Source organism: Saccostrea echinata, unplaced genomic scaffold, assembly GCF_033153115.1.
Source record: "Saccostrea echinata isolate AGI-Se365-2 ecotype Australia unplaced genomic scaffold, CSIRO_AGI_Sech_v1 ptg000043l, whole genome shotgun sequence".
In the NCBI taxonomy this organism is placed as follows: Eukaryota; Metazoa; Mollusca; class Bivalvia; order Ostreida; family Ostreidae; genus Saccostrea; species Saccostrea echinata.
The window spans coordinates 1,127,832-1,154,494 of NW_026889792.1; the positions used below are offsets into that span (position 1 = coordinate 1,127,832).

At 33.3% G+C, this 26,663-nt stretch overlaps 1 protein-coding gene and 1 long non-coding RNA gene across 5 annotated transcripts; both read right to left on the reverse strand.

Annotated features, from left to right (window-relative positions):
* Positions 1–11,403: 11,403 nt before the first annotated feature.
* Positions 11,404–25,727, reverse strand: LOC133201320 (N-acetylglucosamine-6-phosphate deacetylase-like). 3 transcript variants are annotated; one of them, XM_061337118.1, is made up of 10 exons: positions 25,244–25,727; positions 21,004–21,214; positions 20,251–20,387; positions 19,365–19,419; positions 18,523–18,735; positions 14,047–14,135; positions 13,719–13,846; positions 12,834–12,977; positions 12,629–12,675; positions 11,404–12,425 (listed from the first exon to the last, which is right to left on the reverse strand). In XM_061337118.1, exons 1-10 carry the CDS (start codon positions 25,706–25,708, stop codon positions 12,238–12,240), a joined length of 1,677 nt encoding a protein of 558 aa, XP_061193102.1. In that variant the 5' UTR covers positions 25,709–25,727; the 3' UTR covers positions 11,404–12,237. The 3 variants fall into 3 exon arrangements, with proteins under 3 accessions (XP_061193102.1, XP_061193103.1, XP_061193104.1); XM_061337119.1 differs by lacking the exon at positions 25,244–25,727 and adding an exon at positions 21,617–21,684; XM_061337120.1 differs by lacking the exon at positions 25,244–25,727 and adding an exon at positions 21,623–21,644.
* On the reverse strand, positions 15,109–16,664 carry LOC133201313 (uncharacterized). Of its 2 annotated transcripts, none has more exons than XR_009723074.1 (3): positions 16,459–16,664; positions 15,524–15,620; positions 15,109–15,417 (listed from the first exon to the last, which is right to left on the reverse strand). It is a non-coding gene; the product is annotated as an uncharacterized LOC133201313 (long non-coding RNA). The 2 variants fall into 2 exon arrangements; XR_009723073.1 differs by lacking the exon at positions 16,459–16,664 and adding an exon at positions 16,407–16,454.
* Positions 25,728–26,663: the final 936 nt, after the last annotated feature.

Sequence of the window (26,663 nt, forward strand, 5' to 3'; positions counted from 1 at the left end):
GGTGTTTTTTTTTTTCTTTTTTTTTTTTTTTTTTTGCTTATATGTTCAAGCTTCACTTTTTTTCCTTGTACAGTAATTTGTTTTACTCAAATATTCGAGCTTTAAAAATGAAAAAAAAAATAGAACTTCAACAGAAATATATAACCCTTGATCATTTCTCTTAAAATCAAACTTATTAATCATGATGGAAACATATCCGATAGTATTTTGTTTTTATAAGATTAAATTCATCTGAAAATTCAAAAGTATGTTGATAATTAAAGATAAAAAAATTTTGGTTTGTTTCACAAAAGTATTAACTACTGTGAAGGAGAAACTTCAGACAAACTGTTCTACAGCATATTTAAGAAGTGGTGTCAATCAAATGCCGATTCGCAAAATCTCCAAAGATCTTTTAGAAAAATTTAAACTCACATTTTTTTTTTTTTTTTTTTTTTTTTTTTGGTAAAAAGCCAGTAACATAAAAAAGTCTGACTTCTCTACACTTTATGCAATCATTAATCACGATGAAGTGTAAAAGACTTTTTGCTATCGTAGACAAATACCGACTTTGAACGAGGTTTTGAAACCCCTGTAACAAAAACTTATCTGTCAGTAGCCTGCCTCTATTAAAAAGAGCATGACTGTTCTTGAGTATTGAATAACTTGGGAGATGTAAACGCTATATGCAGGTGATAGCGGAATATTACTACAAAATTAAGGAATTTTGGCAATGAAAAAGCTGAAGTCGTCATCTCGTTTGTCATACAATTTACATGTAGTTGTTAGCTGGTCCTTATCGTTTATAGTCAGTAAAACATCCAAATATGAAACAGAAATGTGGCAGACTCTGTGGTGTCTTTTATTTCAAGTTCAGTGGCCTTTTTTTGTCGACAAGAGGAACCTCTCACCATGAAATTATCACGGTGTTATTTGTGATACAGACAATTTTAGGGACACGCTAAGTTTTAGCTCATTTAGGCATATACTTCAAAACATCTACATGTATAAATGGTATGTATCGAGTCGACATATAAATGGATGCTAGAGTTTCCTATTTACAACATCTTTACAGTCTTTGGAGACCAGGTCCTCCAACAATCTGTTGGAATTTTGCTGAACTTCGCCCCATTATTAGCCGACATATTTTTAACTTTTTTTTTTTTTGCAGTCAAGACCCAGTTATTGAATTGGTGAAAATGGCAGGCGGTTGGCTGCTAAAAGGGTACATCATTTGTCCGGATAACTACTCCAATATTTTCAAGATAGGATGTTTTTATTTGCAGATTAATCGTACATATATCAGTGATGTGCATAGTACTTGGATTTTGAAGGGTTTTTTTAATAATGTATGAGAAAAAATACCACTTGTTGAACTTAGTCATTTTTAAGCAAAATACACATTGTATATACTTAGTATATTGCTTTTAAGGTATATCCTTTGTCCGCCATTATTTTTACACTAAATTTGTCCATGCACGGATTATTCCGTCTATCTATCAATACATAGGGCTCACGATGGGTGTACCAGGGTAATGCTTCCTCGATCCTGCTAGGCGCCTCAATAAAAAAATAAAATACTCTATGTAATCTTGAATGTTTTAAAATACTTGTAGTGACTGAACTAACAACTATGTTAATACCGCGATATTAAATTAAATTTTAAGAAGCATCCTTCAGAGTTTAACCTGTTATCTTGAATTCTTAAGATGAATAATAACAAACCAAGTGGAAACTATAGCAGGCCCGTAGGAAGCAATTTCAGTTTGGGGGGGGGGGGGGGCACAGCCATACATTTTCAGATTTTTCAGATGAGGGGGCACTAACACCTACCAAAAATTCCTTGACAAGCAAAAAAAAAAAAATAAATAAATAAATAAATAAAAGGTCATCAGACGTTTTTATAGAGGGGGGATGCAGAAGCATATTACGAAAGCCTATTAGGATCAAACTACAGTTAAAAAAAAAATTAAAAGGCGTTATAACGTCTTTTTAAAAGGCGTTATAACGCTAAAAAAGGCGTAATAACGCAAATAAAAGCGTAATTACGCCTTTCCAAAAGGCGTTATAACGCGAAAAAAAGGCGTTATTACGCCTTCCAAAAGGCGTTATAACACCTTTCCAAAAGGCGTTATTACGCCTTTCCAAAAGGCGTTATTACGCCTTTTTAAAAGATGTTATTACGCCTTTCTAAAAGGCATTAATACGCCTTTCAAAAAGGCGTTATTATGCCTTTTGAAGGGCCATTATTATGTCTTTGACAGGCCCGTGCTTTTAAAGTGGGGGGGGGGGGGGGTCCCATAAAATTGACAAGCAAACAAAAACACAAGAAACAACCCACCCCCACCCCCCACCCCCGAAAAAAATAAACTGCCTAAACTTGAGGGGAAACTTATTCTAATTTTTCGGTAAAACTTTTTTTAAATGCAATGACTTGCCCGAGTTTAACCATACTGCAACAAAATGTTAAGGTACCAAGCAATCAATAAATGATTTTTTTATATTTAAACTATAGCAAGACTATTCTCTCAAAAAGTGGGGTCGGGGAGCCCCCCCCCCCCCCTTCACTCGCATTCGTACTACCAGCCTGTTTGAAAAGGAGTTATATCCAGAAATGGAAAGGCGTTATTTTAAAATAGTAAATATGTGAAAGATTGAACCAAAGCCATCTTTATTTATGCAATATTTAGATTATAGTTTTCATATTATAAATTATATTATAAAATATAGATATATCTATATATCTATATATATATATATATATCTATATATATCTATATATATATATATATATATATATATATATATATATATATATATATATATATATATATATATATATATATATATATATATATATATATATATATAAAAGATGCAACAAAACAGTTTGTGAATTTGGTTACCATTCGAACCAGGTTAGAATTATAAGTTTATTGCGTATTACTTTAAAATATTCCGGAATAAGTGTCTCGATTTCTTTTTTTATAAAATATCAAAATTCCTATCTAGCGTTTAGTTTACTATTAAATTATGCAATATAACAATAAAAACAAATCGGTTGCTTGGTGATACAACTTTGTTTTCTGAGTGTACTACAAAATTATATCAATCATTGGACAACAGATGGGAAGATGAAACAGCTGAACTTTGAAAAAAAATAAAGATCCGTTTATCTATCAGGCCATAAATATAGCCAAGTAAATGATCACTCAAATGACTATAATATTAATACATATAATTTTAAATTAAAGAGTCTTCCTGAAAAATCCTTACAATTATTTTTTAATGCAGTCTGTATAGTTAAAGACCACACGATGTCCGAGTATATTTTCAAGTGATTACAATAAATAAAAGATGTCTGATCTTTTGTGTTTTCGCTTGTAATAAATATATGTAACAACTAACCCTGACTATATTTTCTAATTGAAGAAATTTTATATAAGAAAGAAATTTTCATATTTTTTCTTCTTTTCTTCTGGGAAATTTTAGCTTGTGATATTTTTCAGAGTGATAAGGGTGTAACACGTGACCAAATATGGCGTAGCTGGGTGGGTTTTTTTTTTTAGCTCCGCAAATTTTGCTTGAAATCAAGAGAAAAATGTAGATAACAGCTTCAGATCTTCATCGATAAGGTAACCAGTACACTTCTATCAGTGTTTAGTACTTTGTGTGTACTTTGTATGAAAAAATGCATAACAATCTTGTGGAGTTTGTGCAATAATCAACCATTGAGTACTGAGTACTATTCACCCATACAGCTGTACAGCTATAAGCAGCTAAGTACCGATTATAGAACTGGGTGCTTTAAACTTTCAATGTTAACATTATTTGTATGTATATAAACTGTGATCTCAGAATTCAACACAATGGGTGGTAGAGGTAATGCACATTAAAAAAAAACATTCGGATCCTTTAACATGTAACGGGAGAGGAGAAAAATGCAGCGGACCAGACCGGGATTCCAACCCGGGCCCCCTGAATCTCCAGTCAGGTGCTCTACCAACTGAGCTACATGTATCTGGCCACCGGCGATCGAACCCGTCTGACCGCCACATTCCTCCCTCCTTAAACGTCTTCGGCCCCCGAAGACACCAACCCAGGCTCTTCCATGGAAGGTCTTTCACCTGTCACTTCCAGGGCATGGCACGACACCAAATGTAACGAGAGAGGAGAAAAATGCAGCTGACCAGACCGGGATTCGAACCTGGGCCCCTGAATCTCCAGTCAGGTGCTCTGCCGACTGAACTATCTGGCCACCGGCGATCGAACCCGTCTGACCGCCACATTCCTCCCTCCTTAAAGGTCTTCGGCCCCCGAAGACACCAACCCAGGCTCTTCCCTGAGTGAGGCACCATAGGTTTCCTCTCTGTCTGTCTGTCAGTCAGACTGTCCCTCTTGGTTTTCCGGGCATTTTTTCTACACGCTTGTAGATATTGAGCTGACTTTTTTTTGGTATGCGATTCTACCAAGATGAGTTACAGATTGTATGAATTTTTTCCCTTTTAGATGATTTTTGACAGAATATTTGCCTTTGGTAATTTTTAAGGAGAAGCAGAATACACTTGCCGCCAGGGGACCAAATTTGCTTAAATGAGTATTTTCCGAATGTTTGTTTTCTTTGAAGATTTATATTTTCACTGATTTTACGGCAGATGAAAGCGACAGGGAATAGAAGTATTTATAATTATAGCAGCAAAGGGAAAGGCTGTTAATGCAGATCTATTTCTAAGAAAACAAATCCGACCCCGTCCAAACTTCCATAGATGTACATGTATATTGGTATTCACACTATCAGAAAGGGGGACTTTCTGAGTTTTAAGAACTTGTAAAGAATAAAATATGTTCAAACTGAAATTTCAGAACATTCATTTAATGTGAGACTTTGCCTTCTCATATAGATAATATTTGTAAGGTCTTAAAAGATTTTGAATGACAAGATTGATTGATGGATTGTTTAACGCCGAGTCGGCAATATTTCAGCCATATTAATGACAAGAAGCTTTTGAGGGGATGCTTACTTTTCCTAGGCACCTGATCCCACCACTGGAATTTCCAAAGAATCCGTGTTTTATGCCCATTCACATTTCTTTTTAGATCGCTCTCTATTCGTTATTTTCAACCTTTGAAAGAAAAAAAGATCCCAAAAGAGTTTCTTGACTTAGAGAAAATATTTTTAGAAGATTTTGATGGACAAGGAGGAAGTGTTTCTCAACAAAGCATGTGATGATGTTAACAAATAGAACCTACCCTTTTAATTGCTCATTAAAGACACTTTATATCTGACCTCCAATAACGACACACAGAACTCAGATTATCACACTGGCATTATCAGTAAAGCGGTGGATATCTTGCCTACCACTGTATGATAAAAAAAAATTGCTGAATTATTTGAAAAATCATGCAAGTTTTCAAATAGCTACAACTAGCCAATTACTGGTAATCCGTGTCAAACCACGCTCGGCAAAGATGGATTTTCCAATGTCGTCTGTCCGTATATATGTCGTCTGTTAACAGCCACTGGGCAAGAAAATGCTTATCTTACATGAGTGTATATTCATAGGTTCTAATCATGGTCCAGGGTGAGTCCATAATATAGGCAATTTCCATAGGAATGTATACGAAACATTTCTCAAAATCTTCTCAAAATCAGCTGGGCCAGGATTAGTCATATTAATATGTAAGCATCATCTTGTAGTGAAGATTCAGTTTGTTCAAATCATGCCCCCCTGGGGGGGGGGGGGGGGTACTAGTATATGTCAGTAAAAAAAAAAGCTCAAATTTCTACAGGGACTTTTTTTCTACGTGAAGGGAGTCGTCGAATTATGAACATTTTGTAGTTTGAATTTTTTTTCTATGGTTAAAAATTACCGTGTCTGTCAGAGAATTTAGACCTTGGATCATTTTTTTTCTATGACGAAAATCCCCCCTTCCGGTCATCTTTCCAAGGGGTCAATATTCGGCGATACAGTCCGAGTAAATGCAGTACCCTGTAATATAAAGTTCTCTGATACATGTATCAAACAAACAAAAAAAAAACACCAAACACACACACACACACACACAAAACAAAAAAACAAAACAAAAACCGAATCCCTATCTTAAAAACTGTAGCAGTATAGTTCTCCGAACAAACCATATGTACCCTATATGCAATATGTTGCAAGTTCAACAACTGGTATTTTTCTCGTAAATTATCAAAATTTAATATCTAAGTAATATATGCACATCTCTGATATTTGTACGATCGATCTGAAAAATAATAAAGTTCCTTTCTTGAAACTGTAGGGGGGGTTGTCCGGACTTATGAAGTACTGCATGTGCAATATTTTGCACAAAAAAGACACCCCCCCCATCCCCCCACCCCCTATATATATATATATATATATATATATATATATATATATATATATATATATATATATATATATATATATATATATATATATATATATATATATATATACAAAACAAAAATGTTCTATCATGAAAACTGGGAGGAGGAGTCTGGACAAATGATATACCCTTTTTTTCTTGCGGAAAACCGGTTAAAAATTGGTGAATTCAAACTAAATGTCCATGAATAAAATCACAGCTTTATACATCATATTGGAATAAAATGTATTTAGTGATTCATGGTTACACGCACGTCACGTGCAAATATGTATCAAATACGTATCAAAATATATGTATACTCAATATTATAATCAATATTTAATATATATATATATATATATATATATATATATATATATATGAATTATATAATGTTAAAAAGAACCAAATAAATGCAAACGAGTAATAATATTAATAGTACAAGTATACATGCGGCAAATTCTTTGTACGTATGCTAATTATATATATCTTCTTGTAAGCATTTATTATAGGTAATTCCCATCTGCTATAATCATCATGATCTTCTTCAGGCTTGGATCCAGGAATTGTTTCCAGGAGGGGAGGTCCATCCCAGTTGAAAAATTTCCACCCCAGAAATTTCTTGACCAAAAAAAAAACAAAACAAAACAAAAAACAGAGAACCCAGAATGAAAAACTCGTCTCTGGTTTTATCCTTCATTTATAACCCCAAACCGAAAGTTTTTATCCCGTCTATAAAGTCTTAAAATTTATCGAGGTAATTTTCGAGGAATAAATGAGTAAATTACAATAAAGAGGCTCAACCAGAATGTTTGAAACGATTTATTTGACAAGGAAAAAGTCTTTCACGATGTCATTTTAAAGTAGGTTGAGTTTGAAGCGGGGTGCCTGAAATTGAGTTACATGTAGGTACCTTTTGGAAAGAAAAAGAGGGGTTGACCCCATAAACGAAAAAAGTGTCTGTGGAAAGAAAAAAGAGGGGTGACACCTCATATACGAAACAAGTGCCTGTGTTACAAACCCTAGCTTTGTTAAAAAGGCGAAACACACACACACTTCTTGTATAAAGATACTTGTAACACGCGATTTTACAACTCTCCTAATGCAAAAACATTTTCCGTAAAATACCAAAAAAATACGACTAAATATCTACAGTCTCAGTGGCATAACCAATCGACATGCAATGTGTATATGCAAATTAGGCATGGGTGTGGGGTCAATGAGTCCAGGCAAAACCTGGGGGAGGGGGTGTCAACGGACAAAGCCCTCGAAAGTTATTTTTTTGGTTCTGGAAATGTTTTATTTACTACAAAACGCAGAAAAATTTAGATTGCATCGTTATATTTCAATATAATTTTAAATTTGAATCACAACCTTGATTAGGAATACAATATGGGATATCAAAGGGATTAAATGAACACTGTAATCTTTAAAAATTGGGGGAAATTATGATAACCTTTTTTAGTTGTCTAATTTTAATATTACATCTTCAATATACTCGTGTACTTTCAAATCAATATTTACCTTTTATCTATTTCCTTGTTGAAATGGACCACTATAACACTATATACCAAAGTTATTTTTCAATCCGTCAATTCTATATATATAATGTATATCATTCTGTGCAATTGGTTTGTACTTTTGTTAAGGTTTAAAAATTGGCCATATACGGTATAATAAAATTTTTATTATACCGTATATGGCTAATTTTTAAACCTTAACACAAGAGGCCCATGGGCCACATCGCTCACCTGAGCACATTGGCTAGGGAAAAAAGCAAAAATCAGTTCAGTATTGCAAAGTTTATGGGGGGGTGGGGGTTGAATTTTAAACTACCTAATGATGCTTTCATATCAATATAACAAATGGCTTTGCCTGTTCTTGAGCAGCAGATTTTTTCCCCATATATTCGTTTGTAAAACTTTGATCCCCCATTGTGGCCCTACCCTACCCCCAGGGGTCATGATTTGAACAAACTTGAATCTACACTACCTGAGGATGTTTCCATATAAATATGACCAATCATGACTTTGCTGTTCTTAAGATGAAGATTTTTTAAGATCTTTTCCTATATATTTCTATGTAAAACTTTGATCCCCCATTGTGGCCCCACCCTACCCCTGGGGGTCATGATTTGAACAAACTTGAATCTACACTACCTGAGGATGCTTCCATATAAATATGACCAATCATGGCTTTGCTGTTCTTAAGAAGAAGATTTTTTTAAGATATTTTCCTATATATTTCTATGTAAAACTTTGATCCCTCATTGTGGCCCCACCCTACCCCCGGGGGTCATGATTTGAACAAACTTGAATCTACACTACCTGAGGATGCTTGCAAATAAATATGACCAATCATGACTTTGCTGTTCTTAAGAAGATTTTTTAAGATCTTTTCCTATATATTTCTATGTAAACCTTTGATCCCTCATTGTGGCCCCACCCTACCCCCGGGGGTCATGATTTGAACAAACTTGAATCTACACTACCTGAGGATGTTTCCAAATAAATATGACCAATCATGGCTTTGCTGTTCTTAAGAAGAAGATTTTTAAAGATCTTTTCCTATATATTTCTATGTAAAACTTTGATCCCCCATTGTGGCCCCACCCTACCCCTGGGGGTCATGATTTGAACAAACTTGAATCTACACTACCTGAGGATGCTTCCATATAAATATGACCAATCATGGCTTTGCTGTTCTTAAGAAGAAGATTTTTTTAAGATATTTTCCTATATATTTCTATGTAAAACTTTGATCCCCCATTGTGGCCCCACCCTACCCCCGGGGGTCATGATTTGAACAAACTTGAATCTACACTACCTGAGGATGCTTCCATATAAATATGACCAATCATGGCTTTGCTGTTCTTAAGAAGAAGATTTTTAAAGATCTTTTCCTATACATTTCTATGTAAAACTTTGATCCCCCATTGTGGCCCCACCCTACCCCCGGGGGTCATGATTTGAACAAACTTGAATCTACACTACCTGAGGATGTTTCCAAATAAGTTTCAACTTTCCTGGCCTAGTGGTTCTTGAGAAGAAGATTTTTAAATGATGCCACTATTTTTTCAGTAATTCCTAATTATCTCCCCTTGAAAGAGGGCATGGCCCCTCATTTGAACAAACTTGAATCCCCTTTACCCAAGGATGCTTCATGGCAAGTTTGGTTGAAATTGGCCCAGTGGTTCTGGAGAAGAAGTCAAAAATGTGAAAAGTTTACAGACGGACGGACAGACAGACAGACAGACGGACAGACGGACGACGGACAAAAAGTGATCAGAAAAGCTCACTTGAGCTTTCAGCTCAGGTGAGCTAAAAAGTACAAACCAATTGCACAGAATGATATGCAGATAGAATTGAGGGAGAAATAACATATTTTCGAGAAAATAAAGACACCTTATATTTTATTAGTTACTTGGGGGGGGGGGGGGGGGGGGGGGATTCAGGTGCCTGTGCTCAATGAATATCTGAAATGCAAATGAATATTAAATCAGATGGATAATTTGATTGCATGTACATCATTATGTCCCTTTAGCTGTATATTATATGAATATTGCATGTAGTTGAGGGTTACATTGAAAATTTACACACCATGAAAACCATCGTCAACCGAGGCAGCGCCTCGGTTGAAAATGGTTTTCATGAGGTGAAAATTTTATTATATTAGATCTATATTGCATATTTTAAACAAATACATATAACAGTAAATCATAAGGTCATTAATTTTGTGCAGTCGACGTTTTCTGGAATATCACCCGTCGTCCACCAATACTGACCATCTGTCGACTGATGTTAAGTTCTATCACGCTAGAGGGGTGGTTTCGTCATTCAGAGGGTAAAAGTGTTTTTAAACAAATGTTTTCGACAAATCAGATTCGATGCATTTACATGAATGTATAATAACAATTGGAAAATAAATATTGTCTATTGTCTATAAATACGACATCTATACAGTCCATTCTAGTCGGACTGTTACAGTAGTTACCTACAAAATGAGCTAGATTACGTAGTGAGATGTGCATGTGACATCAAATGAAATGTTAGAGGTACACTCAGTAACTACAGAGGGACAGAAAGCCCTGCATTCTTCTGTAACATTCCCTCTGCAACGGTTGCTTTTTGGTAAACAAGATACCAGATATTTTATTGACCAATCAAGGGCCCGGAAGGTGTTGTAACACATCAATGTACAATTTAAACATTATCTTGTATGGTATATTTCATAATCATTTGTTATCATAAATTCAAATGCATATTTTTACTTTTTTTATTCTGGTAAATTCTAGCTTGTGTATATTTTTCAGAGTAATAAGCTATGTTTTAGCACTTAAAACCGTATTCAGACTAGTATTATATTGCGTAATACATACATAATTATGGACTATTTATTAACAGTTATATTACAACTGGCCAGTACATATTTACTTGCAAGTTCATCAAGATTACACTACAATCATTCTCTCTCTCTTTCTCTCTCTCTCTCTCTCAGAGACAAAATTAGTAGAATCTAAAATCATGTTCTTATTACATTTGTCTACTTAGTCTTGCATTTTACTCTTAATACAGAAAATATCCTATTAAAAAAGAAACAAAAAGAAAATGTAAATACATACTGAGTAGTAAGCAATAATTCCAAAATAGACATAAATCAGAAGGAAACAATAATGCTCAAAAAGTGAAAACATATAGTTCCTATCTCCCCCATTCTAGATATTCATCAGGTTCAAAATTATAAAATTAATGACACATGTTTGGTAAGGTTTAGATTTATTGGCCAAAAAACCATCAACAATAACTCCAAGCTTTGAATTTTATAAGTAAATTTAAAGAAAACATCAGTACTGGCATTAAAGATTAAACAATTACTGATTTGTATTCATAAGGATTCTCTAAATGCTAAATGAAAAATGGTTTGTTTTTCTTTTTCGTACATTAAAAAAAAAATATTGTGTAAGTGTAAATATTGAATTCATCTATTCATTTTCAACATAGGGTACTAGTCACTCCCTTCTCCCCCCCCCCCCCCCCCCCCCCCCCACTTTCCCTCGAGAAAAAATGTCAGTGAATGAACCACTGAGAAACAAAAATTAATGATACTTACTTAAATAAAATGGGGGAAATATATGCTAATAAATTGCCTAATACAATGTTAGGAATGCTTGAATTGATCATAAATTGAGAAATACACCATTGGCTTTAATTACCGGTATTGTATTTTAGATCTAAGGGCAGATAACTCTAACTGTATAAATATTTATAGTTCTAACTCTATAGTTTGCAGTGTTTAGAGGGTCCTTAGTTGTAAGGGCAATATTCACCTGAACAAAGGGGTGAGGAGAATATTTTTCTATAAAGGATATTGTTAACCAAATAAAATCAAAAATTGTTTTGTTTATAAACATACATGGACATGTCTTTTTCTCATGTGAACAGTATACATTCTACTCAGATAAATCAGACAGTAATGCTTAAAGTGGCATACCAAAATTATAATGACCACAATAAAATCAGGAATAAGAATCACAATTACATATAGGTGTTTTGACTTCCATGAATGTCTTTCACGTTACATACATGTATACATGTACATATATGAGGTATTATAGAAAATAGCAAAAACACTTCCCAATTTTTGGTTTGCCTTTTCTAAGAATACTAATGCATATACTTATTTGTTTTGACAAATATGATTTTTAAAACAAAATCCTAGTTTAAAGCACCAACAAAATAATAAACATCTCAAAATATATTCAAAAAATATAGTAGGCAGTGCAGACCTGTACTCTTTACAAACCATAAAAAAAATAATATTATAGCTATTATAATGAGATAACTGAAATAAAAGTATAGCCTATAGATATATTTTTTGTAGACATCATTCCAATTCCTGTCTGCTCCATACACATTCCCCTCCTATGTAGGTGGCTAGAACTTTGAGATCGTCATCTAATAATATAAAGTCAGCATCAGTCCCAAAGTCCAGAGTTCCTTTCCTGTCAGTGATTCCTAGGAAGTGGGCGGGGTGGAAGGTGGCAGCCTCCAGAGCCTTAACTGTCCCACAAGCTGTCATAAAGAAGAGCTTGAGATAAATGTACATGCACAAACACACTGTCATCTTTATATGTGCTGTTAAAAGCTGGAGTTGTTTGTATTCAACAGAAGCTGTTGCTATATATGCATACAAGTAGAATTTCAGATTATATATTAACTTTGTAAATATGAAATATTTATCCTTAATAAATAAATATATATTATAATGCTCATACTTGTGGATTTTCTGAGGTGCTGAACACACATATCCATTGTTGCTATGCTGGAATGACATAAATAACAATTCATGTGAACTTTGATTGCCATGTTCTGTACACAGTCTTTTTACAAAAACAACTTTTATATTTATCCGAAAAAGTTCTCCAAAATGTATATATTGACTTGTTAGTAAGACATGTGGTCAGTGAAATGATAGTTAACCTGCCACATAGTGTTTGGGTGCCCTTGATGACAGCTCTTCGTCCCTTTATTTCCATTGTCTGGGAGCCAAACCTGTGTTCCCCCTCTGGGAGCCCCATCGCTGAAATAGCATCTGTCACAAGCACCATACCTCGCTGGTCAACCCTGCAATAATGACTTGTGATTACAGTGCTAAATGCACTGAACTTGAGCTGACGCAAACAATTAACTTTATATACATGTACCGGTAGTTTGCTTTGGTTTTCAAAAAAAAAAAATTACATCTGTTTCATTAAATGCATGTTCAGAAACAAAACATATTTTTAAATCATATATCTGTACATTAAAAAAATATAATTTTCAATAATTAAAAAAAAAATTTGCTTTTAACAAAAATATTTTGACAAAGCACTACAAAGTAAACAATTTTAGTTGGATATAATGATGTAAAGATCCAACAATGTAAAGTGTAATACATGCATATATGTCCATAGCAGTTTACTATAACTTGGATTTACTGCACGAACCCCTGCCAAGTCTGATACTAACAAATAAAGGGTTTTCAAGATAAATTCATTGTTTTATAATAACAACTTTCTTAAGAAATTAAAATGGTCATGTCACGAGTTCTGTAAACCAACTTTTATTCCTGTGCGAGAAATATTCGCAAGTTTCGCGACCTACTTGAACTTGCGAATATTAATCGCAGCGAACCATTAATTTTGCTTTGTATTTGTAGAGAATGTTTCCTCAGTGGCGAAAATTAATCGTCGCAGATTGATTTCAAACTGATGAATCGCGAATAAAAGTTGACACGAATAATAGTTGCTTTACAGTATATTATAATGAGGAATATTTCAATGCCAAAAGAACAACAATTTTAAATTTCTTCAAAATGTGACACACCTGTACGCAATTCTGAGAGCTGCTGGATGTGTGTGGATGCCATCTGATATCACACCATAGAACGGAACATCACTGGGGACCCTTTTACTGGTCAACAGGCCAATCAAACCAGGGTCACGATGGTGGAACTACAAAGAAGAGAGAGGAAAGGGTCAAGATAGCACTAAGATAGCACTAAGTATATTGCCTAACAAATGTGCTGTTTTTACAGTAAGCATTTGACACTGTGTAAAACACACAAAAAGAGTTTCCACATTAAATTCTTCTCAAAGCATTACATTTAATCACACTGATTTAAAATTCTTGATTAAATGTAAAGTTTGCTCACTGGTAGCATAGCGTTAAACAAATGGGTGATAAATGTAGCACCACTGTTAACTGCCTCTTCTCCCTGAATCAGGTTTGCAACAGAATGTCCTGAAATCAGTTCAATACATATACCTAATATGTATTACTGAAGTTTTCAAAAGCTAGAGTACTGTAAAAGACGATTACAATGTACATTGCAGTGGCTTTAATTTCACTGTGTTCATGAAAAAAGATTTTTCCCCAACATCAAGCCATCGTGAACATTATTTATCAGTAGTAAATGATAAAAAAAAAATCATTCACTTAAGATAGCTGAGGTAAATAACATAGCGGGTTATAGTTATATAATACTAGATATGTTTGTTATAAATAATTTACCGTAACTCTGTTTTTAAGGCAGTACGAGTGTGAGATCAAAGTAATGGAAAACAAATGATTTTGGTATCAATGGATGCACATATGTATAAAGGATGCTTGATTATAAAATAAAGAAAAAGAGTGTAGCCATTTGCCATCTAGGGGTTGTCAAACTAAGGGAGGTAACTCTGTGTAATTTTTTTCCTTAAAAATATAGTCCGTATATCAATTTAAATAAATAAGTCAAAGATGATGTAAAATTTTAAAATATTTATTTTTAGTAAACATCTAACATCTGTTCTAACATTTAAAACAATAAAAAAAATTATAACAATTTCTACACTTTACTCGCAGCGCCACCTATGATGTCTAATTTTGAACAGCAAAATACATAAATTGTGGATCTTAATCAAATTGTAAAGCACAGACAGAGTAATGGAAATAGAAAAAGCAACTTATTTTCATAAAATATAATAACAATCAATCAATGTGTCCGAATTTCAGAAAAAAGAGTGGAGCCATTTTGAAAATATTCAGCCCGAATTTCCTCTGAACAGCTTTTCTCTGCAAAATTTTCATGTTTACGATTTACAGTAAAATGATTCCATTTACATTTCCAGATTATACATATATGTATTGAAAATGAACATGGAACAAATTGTATCAAATATATATTATACCTGAACTTTCATTTCAAGCAATATAACAATTATTTCATGTTGTTTGATGAGCTTAGGCAGCATTAACTTTTTTTGAGCATATTTCACAGCAAAATATTACAAGTGTGAGTCAAAACCAAGTTTGACAACAGAGTAGTGGAAACATTAAAAATAACTAATATCAGCAATGTCACATATGATTCCATAGCTCAGTTGGTAGAACGTTAGTTCGGTAAGTGAGAGGCCTGGGTTTGATCCCTGGAACGTGACGTACATAAGGCATGTATTAGGTAGCAACTGTTCCTTCTGCAAACACTCAGCAATTGAAGTGAAAGTTGTGGGGTTGTTCGGATGAGACCATTATCCTCGAACATCTACATTATAAAAATAGGTCATGTGTCACAGTATATGCTGGCTCAAAGAAGAATTCGAAGAATATTTCACTCTAATGGAGATGTCACTGAATTAATTAATACACACCAGCAGCAAGCTTTACGTTTGCAGCCCAAATTCTGTCACACCTCTTCCCGGTTGGTATATTGTTTACCAGCTTGCAGGATGTATTACTGCAAGGTATCTGCAATTGAACAAAATTGCATTCAATATTACACCATGAGTACTCAATGAATGGAAATTATATATATATATATATATATATATATATATATAATTATGTGTGTGTGTGTGTGTGATTTTATTTCTCATATCAATATTTTATACTAAAACCATAATAATAACAAGAGGCCCAACTGGCCTCCTCGGTCACCTGTCACATAGTTTTGGAGAAGTTATGAATGGATGACGCACACACGTACAGAAATAGGTTACCTGTGTAACACAGGTGACCTAAAAATTCTAGATTCTTATCTATGCCCACATTTATTTGCCTTTGCTCTAGTTTTTATTTATATGTTTTCAAATAACTAGAAATAGCGTTGAACTAAAATTAGGCATCTTCGCTAGCCAAGGGTTTACTTGGGTTGTAGAGTAGATTTCAGATCGGAAACCCTTGGCTAGCGAAGGGTTGTAGAGTAGATTTCAGATCAGAAACCCTTGGCTAGTGAAGATGAAATTAGGAGATATCCATATTCTGTGGGCTATTGGTTTCATGATGAACATTCTTTGCTCACTGCTAGTTATGCTGTTGTTCGGTGTTTCACATAGTACATTATTAAATAAAATGTACATTCAATTCCCATTAATTACAATAATGGCCAAATGCTAGAGCAATCTTTGTAAGACTATATACAGACTTGTAAGGCAAACTAAACAGCCAATTTGTTTTAACTTGTAATGTAAGGCAAGCCTTACTACATGTATGTGTACCGGCTTATATGGATAAATATAAACAAAATAAAAATACCTCTAAAATGACAGAGAGATCGTATGTTTGAATTGTGGTTGAAAGCACCTACTGAAGAGGAGACCACACTTCTGGCAGGCTTGTAAGACACCAAGCTCCACAATTCTCCGACCCTCTGTCCATCCAATGCCTTTGCATGAGCTGGTACAATCTCTTCATGATCCACAACTTGAAAACTGGGAGTGCCACACCCTTCATCTATTGGATATTTATTTAAAAACAAACTTGAAAGTACTTTTTAAGATTTGAGATATATTTTCAAATGTAATTTGTATATAAAACAAAAACTGTATGCATTCCATTAGCTCAAGATTTGATACTTAACCGATACTGATACAGAACTGGTTATCTTTTTTCATACTTGTATGTATAAAAATTTTCTGTAATGAATTTAATATATAAATATTTCTACATTAAGTTTCTTGCCGTTTGACCCAAAGTATACTGATATGACCTCGAATGTGATCCTGACTTTCACTATGAATTGACTTTGAATTTTTTTTGACTTTCCATTCAAACTTTCTATGGAAGTTATTAATAAATCACAAGAAATTGCGTTATCAAGTGATCTTGAAATAAGACCCCTTAACATAAAAAAAAATATGTTAACTTTATGCAGACCAACATTTTTTTTCCACACCATAACCCTAACATTACTTCTTTCATATGTACATTTGTATCCCTTATCAATCCTCACAGTGTATATAAATAAAGATAAAGGAATTAATCTGAAATAGAATTACAGTATTAAAATCCTTTTGCATTGCAAGTTTAACTTTGATGGTCAATTAAAGTTTAACATTTGACTTGTCTACCAATTCTGCACTGCACTAAATGCCCATGGTGGTGACCCATGCAGTATTGACATGTTTTTGTTCGAAGTTCCTACACAATTTGAATTAGTATTATGAATCAAATTCATTCAATTTTAAAGACATATTTTCCAACAGAAAATCTCTCCTATTCATACCTGGGTCTGAACTTACAAGTGTATGAGTTGACCGCTAGTGCTACCCACATGGGGGGGGGGGGGGGGGGGGCAGATGGCTCAACGAAGAATCATGGTTGCTGATGATATCACTTGGCGTTTAAAAGTTTATCAACTTGCTCAAATATTTTATTAATTTAATAAAATATCTCCGAACTTTACAGATTAGTTTCCTTGCAATCTCCGAGCATTTTGTTTACATAACGTACTTTCTATTTCACAACGGGGAATAACTCTAATCAAAAGAAAGGACTTCTTGAAGAAAAATGTTATCATCAAAAGCAACATGAATCACTTAATCGCTCAAAATATCTTGATACGGCTGATTCCTTGTTAATATATGAATTCCAACAACATTTTTATTATGGCTAGTAACATTTACATGTACACATGGTCTGAGATCGATTAGGGATATGCAATTTTTAGCCTTCGTAACCGTCGTTTGATGGACTAAGCCTACATTATGATTTGCCGCTTTTCTTACCGGTTATTGAACACATATGGTCACTATGACACCGCATCTACCTCTGCCTCTGGGCTTCTGACTGGTTTTTGTACAAAAAATTCCGTTTGCGGGTGACAAAGCCGCCCTTTGCATGTCCCATTTTCTCTCGTCTGTCAGTTCGGGAAATCGCGCGTTGTAGTTGCTATGGAGATCGGAAACGGGTCAGTTGTCGTAATAAAAAGAAGACGTACTCGTTGACAATCCAGATAATTTTAATTCGTATTTTTATCGAAAAAATATATGCAGGAAAGGTAGATGCACAGCATAATTAATTATTTAATGTTTCATACACTTCAACTGACGTTACATTGAATGCAACTTTCATTCCACTTTGTGTTAACATTCAACCTTAAGAAATATTTTTAAAAATAAATATTTAGTGATGAGAAATTCAATGACCATTAAATTATTACCACTGTGAAATGTGTCTACATATAAAATCGTGAAATATTAAACACATGGAATTAAAGACACTTACAATAATCAATGTACATAAGTAAAAAACTCTTTGAAAAAAAAATAATTGTATTATTCTTGGAAAAAACAAGCTAGCAATTTTAAATTCACGCTTACATTGTACGTCACTTGAAAAATTTTGGCACTCATACAATGAATGAACAAACCAACAGAGACTTTGATCCCTCTGGACACTAGTTCCCTGATAACTTCTGCAGATCTCTCCAGCTCTGGAGCCAGTGTTACTATAGCAACATTACTCAGATCTTCTCCGTAGATTTTTGTTACATCAGACATTCCGTTGTTAAATGTCTGGATTAAATCCACATCATGTGCACCTCTCTTCTCCTTGCTGATAAATGGACCCTCCAAATGCAAACCTTCAAGCATTGAGATTTAATCAACAACATAAATATATAACATTACCGTATATAAATACTGCAGGTAGTTGAGTGTAACATTGAAGATTTTCACCCCAAGAAAACCACTGTTAACCGAGGCATAGCCAGGTTGATAATGGTTTTCGAGGGGTGAAAATTTTCAATGTTACACTCAACTGCATGCAGTACTTATTATATTATACTGAATGTTTTATACAAATACATATTACAGTGAGCGTTTAACGCATCAATTCTACGCTGTCAATATTTTTTTTAATATCAAGCAATGTTGACTGTTGCTATGCTGGAGGGCATGACTTCATTATACAGCGGATAATACTGTTTTTTAACAAATGTTTCTCGACGAATAAGATTCAACTAATCTACATAAAAGTATAATATAAAATAATATAGTTGAATCATACACATAAAGGTGTACTGGATATTAATAAATGTTTCCTTCTACTAGTATTAAGTGTCATCATAGATATTTTCAAATACATGTATCATGCATTTGACAACGAGTAATAAATGAATATCACATGTTACATGGAGTATTCTATCTTTTGGGTATTGAACATATGTACAACTACATGTATCATCTAAAGGATGTATTTTTATCAAATCACCTAAAATGCCTGCCCCTTCTTCACTGCCATTCCTCTTCTTTACTCTTGGTACAACCTGAAATACAATCTTCATGTAATTACACTTGAATATAATAAAACATTTTTTTGAATACATTTTATGCACTGATAAGAAATAACAATTTTCCTTTTAATCGAAACATATATTTCAGTGTTCCAGTAAATGTTATTTTTGAAGCTGTACATGTTTATATGCAAGCATACATGTCAGAATATAATTTTTAGACAAAGTGGTCCAACCTTTGAAGATGAGTGAAAACACCTGATGAATTAAAAATTTATATTACTCGTTTGTATGTAGATCCTACCTGTTTGTATGTAGATCCTACCTGTTTGTATATAGATCCTACCTGTTTGTATGTAGACCCCCTACCTGTTTGTATATAGATCCTACCTGTTTGTATATAGATCCTACCTGTTTGTATGTAGTTCCTACCTTTTTTTATGCAGATCCTGCCTGTTTATATGTAGATCCTACCTGTTTGTATCTAGATCTACCTGTTTGTATGTAGATCATACCTGTTTGTATGCAGATCCTACCTGTTTGTATCTAGATCTACCTGTTTGTATCTAGATCTACCTGTTTGTTTATAGATCCTACCTGTTTGTATGTAGATCCTACCTGTTTGTATCTAGATCTACCTGTTTGTTTATAGATCCTACCTGTTTGTATGTAGATCCTACCTGTTTGTATCTAGATATACCTGTTTGTATCTAGATTTACCTGTTTGTTTATAGATCCTACCTGTTTGTATGTAGATCCTACCTGTTTGTATCTAGATCTACCTGTTTATATCTAGATCTACCTGTTTGTTTATAGATTCTACCTGTTTGTATCTAGATCTACCTGTTTGTTTATAGATCCTACCTGTTTGTATGTGGATCCACTCGATGTGACAATAGTGGGACAGAAAGAGGTTACTCCATGTGCTAGAATTCCAAATGCAACTTTTGACACACAGTCCTCAATGTTGTCTGTATTTGAAAAATCTTCACCAAATGCTCCTTAGAGAAAATCAAAATAATGTGTATTGTCTATATATCGCTCTAACTATCAGTAAATAGCTCCTCAGAACTAATGTTTTATTTGTTAAAAATATACTAGATTTAAATAAAGAATAATCTACTCTTTTAAGTCAAACCTTATTGTATGCACAATTTAGAAAATACAATTAAGATACATCAATTTGTCAAATAAAATCAAATATATCATTGATTATAATGAGGTCTGCTGTAGACGGATGTGATAAGCCCAACAGTTTTTCTTTCAGCATTCTATTTGAAGACTATGACACACTTTACTATCCATTTACATTAACTGCTTCCTATAACAATTTAAGGTAATACAATTTTATTACAGTAAGTATGTGTGCATTCTATAACAATTTACATGACTCAGTAGTCAGTACAGTTCAATTCCATTAAACCAAAATGTTTAAAATAAAATTAAAATCAAGTTAGCATGCATTTCTGTCTTCACCTCTGGTACTGATTAGTGCTCAGATACAGTATTGCAGTACTGTCATATATTTGAAGTTTAAAACCAAACCAGACATTAGATATTGGCATTAGAATTTTTAAAAAAAAATATACAGAAAATGTTGCTAACAACATAATTTACCATTAATCTGTACATCTATAAATCCTGCACATATGATGGCTCCTTTGCAGTCTACAACAACATCTGCAGAGACTTTCTCCTGGAAGAAGATCTCCTCTGGGTTGACAATGATTCCATCTCTGACCCAGAGGTCATCTGTAATCAGGTCACCACCTCTGATAAGGCGACAGTTTGTGTACTTGAATATGCGCCCCAGATTACTCATTTTTACCTAAATAAGAGATGACACTTTTTTAATCTGTCAATCTTCATATTGGCTTTTATTATAAACTTAAATTCACTTCTGAAAAACCTATCTTGGGTCCACTTTAATGTTTACTTTGTTTTTTTTAACTATTACATCTTCAAAAATACTAACAAACGATACTTTACCTGAAAATGAAAAAAAATCCACATCGATAATTAACTCTACATTAATTGATTAAGCACTGATTAAAACAGTCAGTGTAAGCCAAGTCAAGTTTGGCGAAAAAAAAAATTCTTGATCTAGAAATTGGCACTCTTTACATAATGTTTTACTTTGTTTACTGACATCATTTACTGAATAGAGTATCATAGATCACATTCTTATTCATTAGTACTATTAATATTATAAACGAGAAGTAAGAGTAACCTTTACGTTTAAATTAGCTGCATATTTCTGTCACATGAGTCTAAAAATGTTATTCTTTTACCAGCTGATCGTCGACAGTCGTTGTTAATGCATACTATATAAATTCGAGTACACTATTAACATTGAAAATTATTTCGAAGAATTAAAAAAAGATATGTGTTAATATAATGACATTTTAATTTTCACTTATCAGCAAAACAAATGATTTTCATGTTAATATTCGAAAATGGTTCCTTAACTACTGAAAATATTAATTTTCTTTCGATTGGGTCTTTTTCAGTAATTAGCAAAATATCTGAAGTGAAAGTAAAAGTTAAACTATGCCAAAAGCAAAGGTGCCTGATTCGTTACTAGGTAAATGGAGGGGTTATTGGTTGCCAGCGGCAGTTGCCCTTGGATTTCTAGGATTAAACAGAATACTAGCTAATAAGTATGTAAAACTTTACAAAAAAGTTTTATACTTGAATCAGTTATCACCTATGTAGTATGTGTACATGTGTACACATGATCATGATGACGAAACTTTGTAAGGGATAAACCACAGGAGCTTGTCCTCTTACACTATAAGATACACAAGGGAGGAATCATTCTTCTCGTTTTAATTTTTCTCAAATGTGAATTTCACATTATAGGTATCAAGTTTTTAAAAATACTTGCGAACTGTACTAGCTGCATAGCCTAAATGTAGCATTATTGTTTTATATTAGTCTTTGACCATGGTTTTATATATTTATATTAGTCTTTGACCATAACGCTACAGATCCCGAAATGCAAATATGGTGCAATTTACGGCGCAAGATTTTTTGCGAACGGTTGGGGAGAATTTCACCACTTTCCAGCATTCAATCTGATTAAAATCAGATCCTCGATGCTCCTTTTTTAACGGTATGTTACGGAAGCGTAATAGGGCCGCAGCAGTATCTTTTATTAATTTGTTTTAACAAATTACTAATTTGTTATAACAAATTATCAATTTGTTATAACAAATTATTAATTTGTTATAACAGATTACTAATTTGATATAACAAATTATTATTTTGTTATAACAAATTATTAATTTGTTATAACAGATTAGTAATTTCTTATAACAAATATATAAATTTGATATAACAAATTATTAATTTGATATAACAAATTAGTAATTTGTTATAACAAATTAGTAATTTGATTTAAAAAATCATTATTTTATTACGAACGGGGATGCAATGACCTGGTAGATGGGAGTCAAGGACGGAGCCCTGGTGGGGGAGGAGGACAAAATTCAAATAGAGCTCCTAAGAATAAGTAAATAGGAACCAAAGAATTTGATGCATTGTATCTTTATAACAATAATGTTTGACAGTGAAAACTCTAAATGCTAAAAGATGTAAATCCAGATTAACATATTGGTCAAAAGCTGTAGCTGCAGAGCTTGTACATTTATTATTTTCACAAATCCAACTTATAAAAAGATTTCTGATCTCATCTGGCTTCCATAGATCTGTATACACTTTCACTTTATCAAAATTATTAATTTGTTATAACAAATTACCAATTTGTTATAACAAATTACCAATTTGTTATAACAAATTATTAATTTGTTATAACAAATTAGTAATTAGTTATATCAAATTGATAATTTGTTATATCAAATTAGTAATCTGTTATAACAAATTAGTAATCTGTTATAACAAATTAGTAATCTGTTGTAACAAATTACTAATTTGTTAAAACAAATTAATAAAAGATACTGCTGCGGCCCTAATACGCTTCCGTAGTATGTCGCTTACGAGGTTAAGCGACATATCGTTAAAAAAGGAGCATCGAGGATCTGATTTTAATCAGATTGTTCCAGCATTGGTCATTCAACTACCTTTCACTCCCTAATACTAGACACATTCTTTCACCAATTTGTTTATTTTATCCACTTCCTAACCCTGTAAAGTCCTCTCTAAAGACCAATAAACCAGTTTGTTTTGAGTTTTCTGTCGTTCGACAAAAAAATTCAAAACGAGAGAGTTTCAAGTATTGCTCTGTAGAGACCTACAAATGTATAATACGTTAGTATATAGGTCCCTGGGAAGACCAAACGTTATATACTGTAAACGAATATTACATATGGCTGTGTATTCTTTTTAGCGCCTTTGGGGGAAAGCAACTTCCGCTAATTCAAGTACAACGCTAAATGTCTTGCATATATGCATATAAATAAGAACATTAACAAATGCGCTAAATCAAATCTTCGCTAACTTGTTCAAAAATCAATTTCCGCCAAATATCGTACACGCTAAATATAATACATTTACAGTATGTGATTGAAATGTAACTTAGTCGTGTGAATCGACTTTAAAACCATTTAAAGAGGTATTTGAATTAATTTTTCAGTTAGGCATAATGTTACCCTTTCACTTCTCAAAAAAGAAAATAAATTAATAAATAGCTCTAAGCTACAGGTATGCTTTTTGTCAAAATTTAAAATTTAATACACACTGACTGTACAAATACAGCCAATATCTTACTATCCTCCGTACAATCTGGCCTCACTAAATTCTCCTACCACATTATTTTATGTTCAATATGACAGACTTGCTTTATTATTATTTATTTTTAGCAATAACTAATTTTGTTACCTTATAGGATATGAGGTTTTAAAATTTACAATTTTCAAAATTACCATAAATATTAAGATGGTAAACATACACTTGCATGCTAAGTATTCTCTCTAGAAAGGTTGACCATTATATTTAACCTCTTTTACGTGTTTTAAAAATCAAGAAGTAATATTAAGATTTTTTGGTGATTCATCCCCTAGTTCACAATGTAGGGGACCGTATTATTCAGGGGCTTAGTATCACAGGCACCCGACGTGGATGGTGTATACCCCCCCCTTCCCCATTTTTAAAGACACCATAACCTTTCAAAAAAAATATGTGAATTTCCATCCACGGAATCGCAGTCATTTACGCTTTCAGATATATAATAGCATACTTGTCTAATTTCTTTTGTCTCCGTAAACAGCGTCCAAACTCTTAAAAAAATTCTCGCCGACTGCAAAATTCGTTCCACACCACCAAGTGTTAAGTACTCGCGTCTCTTGCGGAATATCTAGTTGGATTGGATAAAAGACTGTTTCTAAAATTGCATTGAATAAATGTCGATTTTATGGAAATAAAAAGAAAAATCATTATATTTATTAACTGCAACATTTAATCATTGAAATTTAATTTTAATTTTTAAATCCTAATGATTTTTAAATTTTGATTTCTGCCCGAGACTTAGTACATATAGTAGTCCTTGTACTTGCAGTTAAACCGTATTCCAGTCGCTGAGCAGATTTTGGACGTATACTTTACGGAGATAAATTAAAGAGAGACATCCATCAGATATTTATGCTTTTGAAGATAAATTATCCTAGAAGAGAATGGCAATAAACAGTTTTCCATTGCGTTTTTTCCGAAAGTGTAAATGACTGGGATTCAGGGGTCCATGTATATTCGGACTTAGATACCTTGTGTTTTATTATACTGTGGGGTAAAAAAAATTACAAAAGAAGTGCCTGTGTCTTTTACTGTTTTATGCACTGTAGTTGTGTACTTAATTTTTTATTAAAATTATGCAGCAAACGACATGTTTGTAGTATTATTTTACCTCTCCGCTTTGCGAGGTTGTAAGTACTCTCTCAAGTGGTGCTTGGGGAGGGGCTATGCTTTCTAACACTGTTATCAAGTTCTTCCGACGATGTCTATACAAGGCCATCGAAGCATTTCGAATGTCTCTATCCTGCAGATTGCTGTCTTCAATTCTTGTTAATTCCGATTTGACCACTGCAGCAGGGCTTTTTATGTAGTCCTGGGTTTGCTTTTTAAGACGAACTCGGAGTTGTCTCGCTTCGGCTTTTCTTTCGTTAGGTTCGTTTTTACAGCTGTGTTGGTTCCTTGATTTCACTACATTAACACCGTCAGAATCTGTCGTCAATGACTTTTTACAATTTTTGGACACACTACAAATGTATACAATATTACCATTTTTCAGGGTATTGATTTTCCTGTAGACGTAGCCATCAACGATAATAGCTTTATTCCCTCTGTTTGTTTCCGTATGTTTAACCTCCATTAGATGCAGAATGTAGAATAATGTTTACAAGTTATTCTTCCTCACTGCTATACAATCATAACAAAACGAATGAAAAAAGGCGATTCAATGTTCGTTTCTTTTCTTCTAAGGTTTTAAAAAAATTTCCGGAAATGTATTAATTCCGGAAATCATACAAAGGTTTTCGGGAAATATGGGATTATTTTGGCATCGTGTAACCTATGGAGTAAAACATGGATTGGAATCTTCTAATGGGCCAATGACTGGTTTTAGCGTCACAGGCACCAAACATTATTTATTTTTCTTATAATGAAAAAATATACCACCTACCTAATAAATAATGTGATTTATTAGGTAGGGAGTATAATTTTGTTGATATTAAGAAAAATAACGTTCAGCTAGGTCCCTGTGACTATAGGTTGCCAAGTGTATACATAAAGCTTCTTGCGGCATTGCTATAAGTACTGAATTTTGTCAGCATTTTCTATTACTATATATCTTTTTCATTCATGTCTTACATAGTGAGGAATAATTTTCTTAAGAAAAGAAATTTCTTTTGTATGAACTGAAGGTATTCGGAAACAGGACATGCTTAAAAAAATTCGGATGAAGCACAGGCCTTCAGATTGCTTTGGTCTCTGACAAACATGAATATAAAAAAAAATATATACGTCTGTCACATCAAAAGGATTTGAAGGCCTGTGCTGGGATGAAGGAAGAGATGAGTTTATTTTATATATATATATATATATATATATATATATATATATATATATATATATATATATATATAAGCTTAGTTGTTGATCTACTGACATTGATTGTATGTTTGCAGGGATTCTATTTTACGACCAATGTTTCCCGAACTTTTTGAGGAGCGCGCCAAAACTGACGAGAAGGGAACAAAAACTTTACAGGAGGGACATCTAGTGAGGATGAGGAAACAAGTTATAGAGGAAAAACTGAATGAAAGAAA